Here is a 12320-nt window from a genome sequence, read left to right on the forward strand (position 1 = left end):
GATCTTTCCCATGCCAGATTATTGGTTATTTATTATATACATCTAGAATCTAACTCTTTCTTTACTAGTATATATTATACATTTTTTGAGGAGTGGGAATTTTGTTTTATTTGTATCCTTTGTAGGGTTTAGCTGTCTGTGATCATATTAAGATTGATGTCTTACTCTTTGAAATTGTACATCGAATATTATAGAATAAATATTTAGCAGGAAATGTATGATTAAGCATGATGCATAAAATTAACACACGGAGTATTAGGGCTTTCAGTTCATAACACTCAGTTCAGTAGTACATGGGGATGGAGTGGTGTCTAGGTTCCAAGTCAATTATTGGTAATTGTTGTCAAAAACTCTTATAGATGTAGAATTTTCTGTGTGTCTGAGGTATGCACATTTCCTGATGGACACAAAATACACTACTTTTTTCATTGTATATGACTTAAATTTTTTTCCCCATTATGCCTTACACTTTACTACCTTTTTACTTCCTCCCCACTTCTATTATTCGACCCCAGCATGTATCTGAATGTTCATATATCCTTCAGTGTTTGGGTAAAATACTACTTCTGTCATGAAGTCTTCCTCAAATTTCCCTAGCTGAAAATCACCTCTACTGTCTCCATTTCTCTTTATCTGTACATTTCCTAAGTTTTATTAATTTCTAATTTTTTATTTTTCGTATATAGTATATTCATAACGGGAAGGCTCTATTTTCATCTTTGTAAACCCAGAACAATATAGAAGTAACTTAATCACTGAAAAATATGTTTAAAAAGTTAATCAGTGAATGCACATGATGTTATGTTCTTTTGAAAATCTACATTTAGAGTCATAAAAATAAGAGCCCAAAGGGTTGGTAACAGAACCCAGGATTCATGTCTACTTTTTGATTCTCTCTCAGTATATTTCTGGATGACTTCAATGATTTACCATGACATATCCTCTTTGTTCCTTATCTCTTTTTCTAGTTGAAAAATAGAATAGCACCAAGCTTTATACTTAACCATATTGTGATAGTATTAAGGATTGGTGTTTTTATAATAACTGAGCAAAGTGGAGCAACTACCTATGAACTTTTACCACTAAAGCTCTTTGTCCTGTGGATTATGCCTGTACCTTTTGTCTACATGTCTGTAGCCTTCACATCTAATATATTGATAACCATTATTTGGCCCAGTATACTACTATTTTGACCACGGGAATAGATGGTTTAGGGACAGATTGATGCCAAGGTGTGAAGACCAGATCAGGATCAAACAAACTTCATGATGAAATTATACACCTACATTAGTTACGTAGGTCTGCATTTTGTGTGAAGTTTCTTCCATTACTAGGACAATAGTATTGAAAACTAGTACTTTTAACTGTGAGACACAGTGCATAACTGCAAGTCTGACCACGTGGTAAGAAGACTACAAGACATATACTTTCATCAACTATGCTTTGATTCAATTGAGTTAAAAATAAAATGACTCACTTCTTCGCTTTTATTCATGAATGCTGTTTTCTCAGCTAACTTGCAAGGAACAAAGTAAGTCTCATAATGTACATTGGATCTCAAATGTTAAATGTACTGTGCCTTATTTCAAATTGTTTATCCTAGAAGCTATTGTACTTGTCTTGAGTGAATGGACATTCCTTTTCATGTGTTTGGTTTTGTTTTTTTTTTTTTTTTTTTTTTTTTTTTTTTTTTTTACTTATTTATTATCCAGTTAATTATAGCTTCTAAATAAGAACATGAAGAACAATAACACAGTTTGATCACTTTCTGGAAGTTATACTAATACAAATGAGTAAACGAAATTGGATTTTTCGATTACATATAAAGTAGCAGAAACTTTAATGACCTTCTTATCTCAGTGAGGCACTTATTAAGGATTAGCAGTTTAAAAGAGCTTGAAAGTATTAGCATCTGCAACGGGTTTAGGAAGGTTGAATTATCAAGACATATGCTCTGTATCTTTCTCTTCTTGGTCCTCGCTTGAGGGAATAATTATGAGTAGAAAAATTTTCCCATTTCCCCCAAGACTCTCTCCTGGGAGAGTTTACTCTTTAGAAATCATAACTCTTTCCATGGCAATTAGCAGTTTTATCAACAGGTATTCTAAAGAAGATTCTGTCAGCTGCCAAGCAGGGTTTTCAGCTGCTTGCTAAATCCCACCCCTAGACATGTTAGTTCTCAAGTGCAGCCTTTAATGCCCTGTTAGTTAGGAATACTGCAGCCAAGTATATATCAGGTAGCATGATGTCCCCTTTACCAACCAATGTTGGAGCTTTGCGAAGCCATAATCCTGGCAGGAATGTAAGCCTTATCCATTATCTTAAGCAGTTAATACTGTTTGATTCCATACAAAGATACAAAATAATTCTGGCACATAATGTTATTAAATACTCTTTTTCGGATCCACCAGAGAAGAGACATGAGCATTCTTCTATTTGCATTTGCTATTAAAACCAGAAACCATGTCATTAACACAAGTTACACTGTTAGACTCTGAGTGGTTAATTATTTGTGTCAGTCGAAGAGGCTGCTTCGATAAATCATAATTTATTCTAAAGAAAAGACATCTGGCCTGAGAAGCAGGAGGTCAGAATAGGGGTTAAAGATAACTGTTGTAAAGCTGGCCAAGGATTTTCCACAAGATTTAGGGAGAAAGTACCACTGATATTGTCTGGAAGGACCCATTTTCGCCACCCACCCCCAATAATCATGCCTAATCCATTAATATTCCTTAGTGAGTTGATTAAGCATCTACAGAGTAAATATACTTCAGTATTATGTATTATGAGATATGTCTTGCGTTACAACTCAGCTTGAGTTGTGAACATCAGCAAGTTTGTGGCTATGGAAGGTACTTGGTTGGAAAAGAAACCTCAGCCTATATTCCACAGTACAATTTGATCCTGTGCCATTCCATACTCAGTTGGAAAAAACTAAATCTCAGTCCTCTCTCCCTCTCTAAATTTCTCTGGCAACCTCATGGCAATCAAAACTATGTGAAGGGGAGATCATAATGCGAGTGTTTTTGTGCCTAAGGACTTCAAATCTTCACATCCATGCAAAACAATTGACTGGCTAGATGCTAGATGATACTAGATGCTAAATATATGGGTAGAGTATTGAATGATCACATATTACATCATTATATGGACAAATTATCCGGAGTAATTTATCTATATTTCTTAACCCCTTTTTAAAGGACATTTCAACTGTGTAATGTTTAGGCCCCTGTTGGATTTTAAATACAATAAGACCTTGGATTGCAAGTAACTTGTTCTGTGAGTGTTCTGCAAGACAAGAAAACATTTCTAATAAATTTTAACTTGACAAACGAGCGATGTCCTGCAATACGAGTGGTACGTGATGTCAAACATCACAGGATCACAACTGATCCAATGGCTCTTGAAATTTGCTTTGATATACAGGTGCTTTGGATTATCAGCATGCTTCCAGAATGAATATGCTCACAAACCAAAGTTTTATTTTAACTATTAATATGTACGTGCCTTCCCCAAATTGCAACACTGTTCATCTAAAATAGATAAGATGATGGTGGTTAAGGTGGTTAAGGGTACAAACTTGTAGTAAGTAGTAAGTAAGCCATAGACGTCAAATGTACAATATAATTAATATAGACAATAATATACCATAATTATGTAATATGATAAATATTGCTACATTGGCAATCTTTGACAGTACAGAAATATATCAAAGTAACTTTACGTATGCTGTATGCCTTCGAATCATACAATGATGGGGTCACCTGGGTGGCTCAGTCAGTTGAGCGTCTGACTTTGGCTTGGTTCATGATCTCGCGGTCTGCGAGCTCGAGCCTCGCTTAGGCCTCTGTGCTGGCAGTTCCGAGCCTGGAGCCTGCTTCGAATTCTGTGTCTCCCTCCTTCTCTCTCTGCCCCTCCCCTGCTCATGCTCTGTCTTTCTCTCTCTCTGTCAAAAATAAATAAACATTAAAACAATTTTAAATTATACAATGTTACATGTCAAATTTATTCAGTAAATAAAAACAAAACGCCAAAATACATAAAATAAGGTTTTCCTTTCTATTCTATATTCCTTATCTATTCTATTTCCTCTATATTCTAGTCAAATAAATTATAAATATTCTGCTGGGAATTAGGATTTGATACAACTTTCCTAATAACAAGTTAACTCCTAGTCTGTGTACTTATTATTCTCTCTACCTTTTTAAAAAATTTTCATTCAATTGGTCAAACTCCTAATTACACTTCTCTTTCTTACACTAAACATGTCCGTCCATGTAAATTGGCCAATTGCTAGCCTTACATCGAGAGGGGGGAACCAATCTCTCCCACAACAAGTAATTCATATACTATTTCATATTTTTCAATTTACTCTTTTCTGTCTCTCTTAATATCAAAGTTGTACACATACATAATTACTTTCCTCAACAGCATCGATAATTACCGCATTCTTATTCATTAATTTTATCAAATCAATTTTCGTGCTTATAATATGGCAGACATTTTGTCAGGATACAAAGGCAGGTAATACCTAATCACTTCCTCCAGGGTTCTCTCATAACCCTGGAATTTCTTATCTACAGTCACTTGCTGATAATGGGCACAGCCTGTGCTCTAATACCAGCACCTATCAGGCTCCACTATGACCACCATTATGTATGGTTGTCGTGGATGTGGATTTTGGATTCAGCCTGTGGTGATTCAGTCTCCCTATCATTTACTTATTACCTCTGTGATGTGGGGAGAATTATTTTACTTCTGTATTGCTCAGTAAATGCGACTTAAAAATAAAGGTTATAGCAGTACCTATTTCACAGGGTTGCAGTAAGGATTTAATGACATGATACATCCAAAACTCAACATACAGTGCTTGGCATGTTAAAAGCGCTTAATAAGGGTGTGTGTGTGTGCTTTGAAAATTTTGAGAACAGCGGATCTAAATAATTGTAATTAATTTTTTGGACAAAAGAAAATGTAAGGGATTTTAGGTAATTTGGTATTTGCATCTTGATTTTGTATTTATTTGTGATTTTTTTAACCGATGCTCCATGTGAATGTCACAAAAATTGATACAATTGTTGACATTAAGGTAATTTGCTTTTGTATTAAATGACTATATACTACATATTATAAAATCTCGAATAAAATTTACAAAACAATTATGAAGCCGCACTAGGAAGCAGTTATTACTAGAAATCTTGGACTTCATCTTATATGACTCAGGCAAATAATTAAAAATGAAAATTAAGGTAATGGCATATTTCTTATTTGAAAACACTAAGTTTCAGTGCTATTCACTTACAGAAATTTTATAATGTAAAAATGAAACATCTAAAAAAAGTCTAAGTAGTGACTTTACTATAAGTTGTTACCTTTCTTTTTATCTTTCAGGAATACACAATAGATATAATTTTTGCCCAAACCTGGTTTGATAGTCGTTTAAAATTCAATAGTACCATGAAAGTGCTTATGCTTAACAGTAATATGGTAGGAAAAATTTGGATTCCTGACACTTTCTTCAGAAACTCAAGAAAATCTGATGCACATTGGATAACAACTCCTAATCGTCTGCTTCGAATTTGGAATGATGGACGAGTTTTATATACTTTAAGGTAATACTGTTTTAAAAAATATAGCTGCTTTAATTTATTTCCCATACTAATATTTGGTCAAGTCATAAATTTTCCTTTTTCAGTATTACAAAGAAAGAAATGTGGAGTTCCTTTCATACACTAAAATCTAAAATAGCGGTATACTTTGGAAACTTTTTTTAAAGCTCAGAGTAACTAGCATATGAAAGGAATGAAAAGCAAACAAGAAAAATCTCTTGATTCCTCCCTCCTTCCCTCCCCAACTCTGCAACAAAAGAGGGTGTGGTGTGAACATTATGTGCTTTAACCTATGGTGCAAATAGTTGAGATTTTCTCTAGGAGCCCAATCTACTATAAAATTTTCAATAATGTAATAAAGCATCCTTAAGAAAGGATTAAATGAAGGTTGATGTATATAAGATTCAAGTTTATTTAATTCGTTGTCTTGAACATATCTTAACATATCTTATCAAGGATCATCCTAATCTTAAGAATCATCCTTAGTGAAAAGATGTTCATGAAAACTTAAGAGAGAACAATCACCTTACATAACCATGTATACTCAGTTAATTGTGTGTGTGAGTGTGTGTGTGTGTGTGTGTGTGCAATGTGTTTTTGTGATCCTGAAGTATAAAGTTTTAACTGTAAGCAGATTTACTGAAATGTATATAGTGGTAGCTTAATTGGCTGGAAAGGAAAATGTTAGAATTTTCATACTCACTTATGAATGTTACAATATTAACATTTAAAACTTTGAAGTATTATAATTATTATTATTTTCTAATATATCACAGACTGCTATTACAGGCCAAAATCATTCTTGAATATTAGACAAAGGATTTTTAATGCTTGAAACTACTTATTATTTAATGTTTATTTTTTCATTTAAATAGATTGACAATTAATGCAGAATGTTATCTTCAGCTTCATAACTTTCCTATGGATGAACATTCCTGTCCGCTGGAATTTTCAAGCTGTAAGTGACAAAATGCATGATAAGTTCATAGAATTTTAGCCTCAGACCTGTTTATTTAAAAATGTAAAATAAAGTGAGATAAATGCAATTTATATAATTTTCTGAGGTGGGGATTATATTCTTCTCTCAGATAAAATAATTACAAATGACATATTTGTTTCTGGCTTTTAAATTAAAAAGTGACAATGAATGCATAGTAAATGTATATTTTATTATTTCATTCCTTACAAATTTTGGTTTTATCCCAGTGCCTTTTCCTATTTTGATTAAATAAAGTAGTCCTGAAGATAGTGTTCAAATGTTTTAATACTCCCATGAATAAAATGTTGATTCAAATTTTATTCGTCTCCCTGAGGCAAGATTTAACTTTATTACATTGGATTTTAAGATATGTTTCAAAGATTGGTTTGTGAATAATATTTACTACATGAATACTAAATCTTTGAGACTTTAATGAGTTGGAAAAGCCAAGGTAGAAATAAGTTTATTTTATTTGAAAGAAATATTGAAATACAGAGAAATGATTAGAACTAAGTAATTTTGATATAAAAAATATTTTATTTCAAGAAAATAATTGTTACCTTTCTATATGAATATCAATTCTATTTCATAATTACTGACATATTTACATATATATCTTATAAAGGTTTTTCTAGACAATATATAAATGAGTAAGTCTTAAAAACATGTAAAATGATTTTAAGAAATATAATTGCCTATATCCACAAATTGTCTAGTGCTATTTTCCTTCTATTGAAATTTGACTTCTTTGTATATTACATACTAAAATCTATTCACACTACGTTTTATGTATTCACAAGTATTATCCTGCTTCTTCACTCACAAAAATCCCCAAATATCTCTTGTTGTTTTTATTGAATTTTCTTGACTTTTCTTAATGATTTGTGTCATATTAAAATATCCTTTTAAAGTTATAATCTATCCCACTGTTTTGATTTTCTAACATTAACTTCTTAATGAATAAAATGGCCAAAGCATACCAAAGACTTGATGAATACAACATTCAAAGAGTAGTTGATATGAAAGTATTTGAAAATGTAGCAAATTTTGTACTTGCCTCTGGATACCATGACTACATCTTTGGTGTGATATCTCTTTGACTATGATTTGGAAATTAATTGTTGGAAATTAATATTCTATCCTTGTGAATTCAATTGGTTATCACCTATATAAACATAATGATCACAGCTAACTTTTTTCAGGTATTCCATATCGATCCAGTAGAGAATTAAGTTTTCTATTCCTAATGTTTTACAACAAATATATTCAAAATATTTCAATATATCCCCATTTCAACAGTCAATATCATGAAATTTAGAGTAATTAAGTAATGAGCTCACTGTTTTTATTTCTACCCACACTCCTATATACTATATTGCATCAACAATGATAATTAAAAAAAATAGAGATTATGGAAAAGCAAGATGGTTAGAGCCTATCAAACAAGACAGAACGCGAAAAAAAAAAAAAGAGAAAACAGATTTTTAAAACAAATTAGTGGAGAGATGACAGCTATTTTATCATGGCTGATGAAGAGATCCTAGTACAAAATGACATAATGTTCTGGAAATTTTTAAAGTTGATAGTGGATTCTATCGGTAGACCAACTCTTCTGGTTGGTCTATGGTAGACCAACTCTTCTGTTGAAAACAATTTAAAACTTATATTATTAAAAACATTCTCAAAAACATGTGAGTAATCACCAGGAAAGAATTGAAGCAATAAAAATGAAACCAGAAAGTTGAGCTTTGAATTTGACAGATTTGTGGATTAGAGATCTATTAGAACATAATTTGTACGTACAGCTGGGTTACAAAGCCTGGGAGCTTAGGGTAAAATGAATAACCTCCCCTTCCCCCATATACACTCTCTCTCTCTCTCTCTCTCTCTCTCTCTCACACACACACACACACACACACACACACAACCACTAAAGTCTAAAAGAACAGTTGCCTCTGCAATCAGCATACTAGGGGTGAAATAACTCCTTGAGAGGATATAATTGCAGACCCACCCTCACGTGAATTTTCAGCCTGAATTTCCTTCACTCGATTACTTTAAAAAGCCCTTGTGGATTTTCCTGACCTGTGTCAGAAACAAAAATTTTTTGAAAGAATGCACCTCTATGTTAGGCAACTACATTTCAACACAAGTAACTAACAAAAACCTAGTATTCAGAGTATGTAGATAACAGACTAAAAAAAGCGGGGCGGGGGGGGGGGGGGGGAGAAAATCCAATAAAAGAACAGGTAACAGAACAAGCAGTTCTCCAAAGTAGAAACCCAAGAATCTAATAAACATATGAAAAAATTACGAAATTTCATTCATAATAAGGAAAATGTGAAATAAAATATACTTAGAGACCAGTAAAAATAGGCTGTCCACATCAAGTTAAATGAGACTGTGGATCCACGTGTATTTTCACACACTGGCTGGTGAGAGAATATATGGTATGCTCTCTATGAATAGAAGATTGGCACTCTTTCATAAAGTGGAAATTCTATGCCATCCATGACCTAGCTCTTCCATACATAGATATATGTCCCAGGGAAATTTTGTGTATCTGTATTTTGTGAGGCATGCATGGTAATGGTACAAACAACACTGTTAGTAATAGTCAACAAGAAACATTATAAGCATCTACAATAGCAAAATGGATAAGCAAATTTCAGTACATCTTTACAATGGAAGAAATTTACTAAAGCTACGTACATTGGCATGGATGACTACTACAAATATCACATCAAAAGAAGTAAAATATAAAGTAATGCATCTAGTATGGCACCAATCAAGTTGAAAAAGAACCTAAAATAAGCTATATGTTTCAGAAATGCATATCAGAACATCTATTTTCTGATTTCAGAAATCAGGTTAGTGGTTACATTTAGTTGGGTGAGGGACTACTACATTGGGATGGGGACATGAATTTCCCTAAGAAACTAGCATGATTCTGTTTTTTGATTTAAGTGGAGTGGCATGGATTATCATTACTGGATCATTATATGGTTAATTTTAAACGGTACACATATATTTTATGCTGTATTTTCTATATTTGACATATCCTATCATACAAAAATGAATTTCAAAGAACTTGCCTTTGAATAATGGTATTGCAACAGTAACAGATTTGGATCTTGCTAAACTCTATATGTTTATTTTAATTTTTTTATCTAGATGGGTACCCTAAAAATGAAATTGAGTATAAGTGGAAAAAACCTTCTGTAGAAGTGGCTGATCCTAAATACTGGAGATTATATCAGTTTGCATTTGTAGGGTTACGGAACTCCACTGAAATTTCTCACACCATCTCTGGTAAGGAAACACCAATCAGTGAATGATGCTAGCATCAAACGGCTTTGTATTTATTTTTTTATTTATTTATTTATTTTCAACGTTTTTTATTTATTTTTGGGACAGAGAGAGACAGAGCTGAACGGGGGAGGGGCAGAGAGAGAGGGAGACACAGAATCGGAAACAGGCTCCAGGCTCCGAGCCATCAGCCCAGAGCCTGACGCGGGGCTCGAACTCACGGACCGCGAGATCGTGACCTGGCTGAAGTCGGACGCTTAACCGACTGCGCCACCCAGGCGCCCCAAACGGCTTTGTATTTAAATCTATTGGTTCAAACCTATGCTTTTATGTATTTTAATAGCAAAAATAAAACTTTTTTTTTCTTCTAGGGGATTATATTATTATGACAATTTTTTTTGACCTGAGCAGACGAATGGGATATTTCACTATTCAGACCTACATTCCGTGTATTCTGACAGTTGTTCTTTCTTGGGTGTCTTTTTGGATCAATAAAGATGCGGTACCTGCAAGAACATCACTCGGTATGATATGTAATATTATGCTATAAGTATCCTAGGACTGTTGCAATATTTCAATGTGAAAAAGTTTGTAGTTGAATATATTCGAATATCCCTCTACATTACAATCAAGCAAAAATTTAAAAAAATACTCCAGTGCAATACAATGTTGAAAGGAATATACGAAAAACAAGTAGTAAATTGACTCACAAAGAATTTAATTTCAGAAAATTTTATATTTTTCCTGTCCATGGAGTTCAAGGGAAGCATAAATACTCAGCAAGAATTAATAAGCGAAAACCATGCAGAATTCCTGAATCTTCATTTGGTCGATATTTTCAGTCACTTTTCATCAAGATTTTTATTCTTTTGCTGAATCATTGATAGCCAGCATTTATTGACTGATGTGTGTTTAGAAGGCTTCGGAATCTCCCGCTCTTACAATGGTGCTAATCAACAGCCAACTTTTCTAAAGGGCAAGTCGCTGAAAGGGACAAAAACTGCCAGGCTTCTGTGATCTATGAAATGTGTAATTAGTGTATGAATATTTTGAGAGTTGCCTGTACAATAACACTGATTAAAAGGGCAATTTGTGATTCATACTTGATAAAATAGACCTTTGGTTTCTTTCTTTAGCAGTCAATTGCAATAATCAAAATCATATAAGAAAATATGCCTAATTACTATACCTTTGTTTAAAAGAAAATAACATCCATTTATGTATTGATATACAAAGATATCTTATTGATCAATTTAATTCCCAAGATCAGTGCAAAACATGATCATACTACTGAAAATTGTGTCTTAAAAAATATAAAGTTGGGATAGTCTATTTTCAACAAAGGAGGTTTTCATGCGGTTTCTATGATAGCTGGTGAATAACTACATTTAATAAATACAGTAAAATGCAAATCACACAAAAGTGGCAAGATAAAACCCGAGGCACCCAGCTCTGTATTTGAAAATTCAGTGCCCTTGAGAGTCTAAAGAGAGGTGTAGATATAGCCAGTGAATAAAATGTACTCATACCTGAGTTTCGTTTCCCTATTTAAACTAGTATTATAATTTCAAATTATTTTATGTCCTAAAGTAAGTAAAGTATTTCAGATTCTTTGTATGCTACCATGAGTTGTTTTAAGAAAATTGGAATGGGTTGTTTCTATTCTACTATTATATTTTTATAAAGCCAAAAAACATGCCGTAGTTTCAGAAAGGGTATAGCCAATTGTGGAATTGTGTTGTTATGTGAATCCATAGTTTTAAGTTTTAGCATATCAACTGTGAAGCCATAGCCAGATCTATCTTGAAGAATATCTCTTATAATTGTGGGCCCTATGTGTTTGGAGGACCAAGATTTTTCTTAAAACGAGTGTAGGTACATACATACATACATACGCACATAATTGAAGGACAATTTCCTGAGTTTATTTATGTCACATTTATCAAATGTTTTTTAATGAAACAGGCAGTGTTTTGGGGGCTTTAGTGTTAACAGTGAACAGTAGTTCTAAAATCCTCATGTTTATGGCATTTATGTTTTAGTGGGGTATGCAGGTAATGTACAAATATAAAAAAGCATATAATATCAGTGAGTAATAAAGGTTATGAAGAGAAAGCAAAATAAATATAAGAGAATGTCAGGGGATGTGCGTAAATATGCTGTTTGCTATTTTGTGTTATGGAGTCAGGCCAGACTTGTTTGAGGAGGGAGCAGAGACCCAGTCAAGTGTGGGAGCTAACCTGGTGGGTATCTGGTAGAACGATAATCCAGGCAGGGAGAACCACCAGGTCCTAACGTGGGATCTTCTTTGCCATGCCATGCTTGAAGGCCCGAAAAAAAAAAAAAAAAACAAAAAGCAACAATGGCTAGACTGACTGAGAGGTGGTAGAAAATGAGATTGGAGACATGCCAGTAGTTAGATC

At 33.3% G+C, this 12320-nt stretch overlaps 1 protein-coding gene across 1 annotated transcript in view; it reads left to right on the forward strand.

The window, feature by feature from the left end:
- The window catches only part of GABRG1 (gamma-aminobutyric acid type A receptor subunit gamma1), a 70198-nt gene that overhangs the window by 40211 nt on the left and 17667 nt on the right, over nt 1-12320 (forward strand). Inside the window, exons 4-7 of the mRNA XM_058722708.1 lie at nt 5392-5612; nt 6485-6567; nt 9763-9900; nt 10269-10421. Coding sequence (XP_058578691.1) covers nt 5392-5612; nt 6485-6567; nt 9763-9900; nt 10269-10421 — 595 coding nt within the window. The remainder of the gene's footprint in view (nt 1-5391; nt 5613-6484; nt 6568-9762; nt 9901-10268; nt 10422-12320) is intronic.

This window comes from Neofelis nebulosa, chromosome 3 (assembly GCF_028018385.1).
Source record: "Neofelis nebulosa isolate mNeoNeb1 chromosome 3, mNeoNeb1.pri, whole genome shotgun sequence".
NCBI classification, from domain to species: Eukaryota; Metazoa; Chordata; class Mammalia; order Carnivora; family Felidae; genus Neofelis; species Neofelis nebulosa.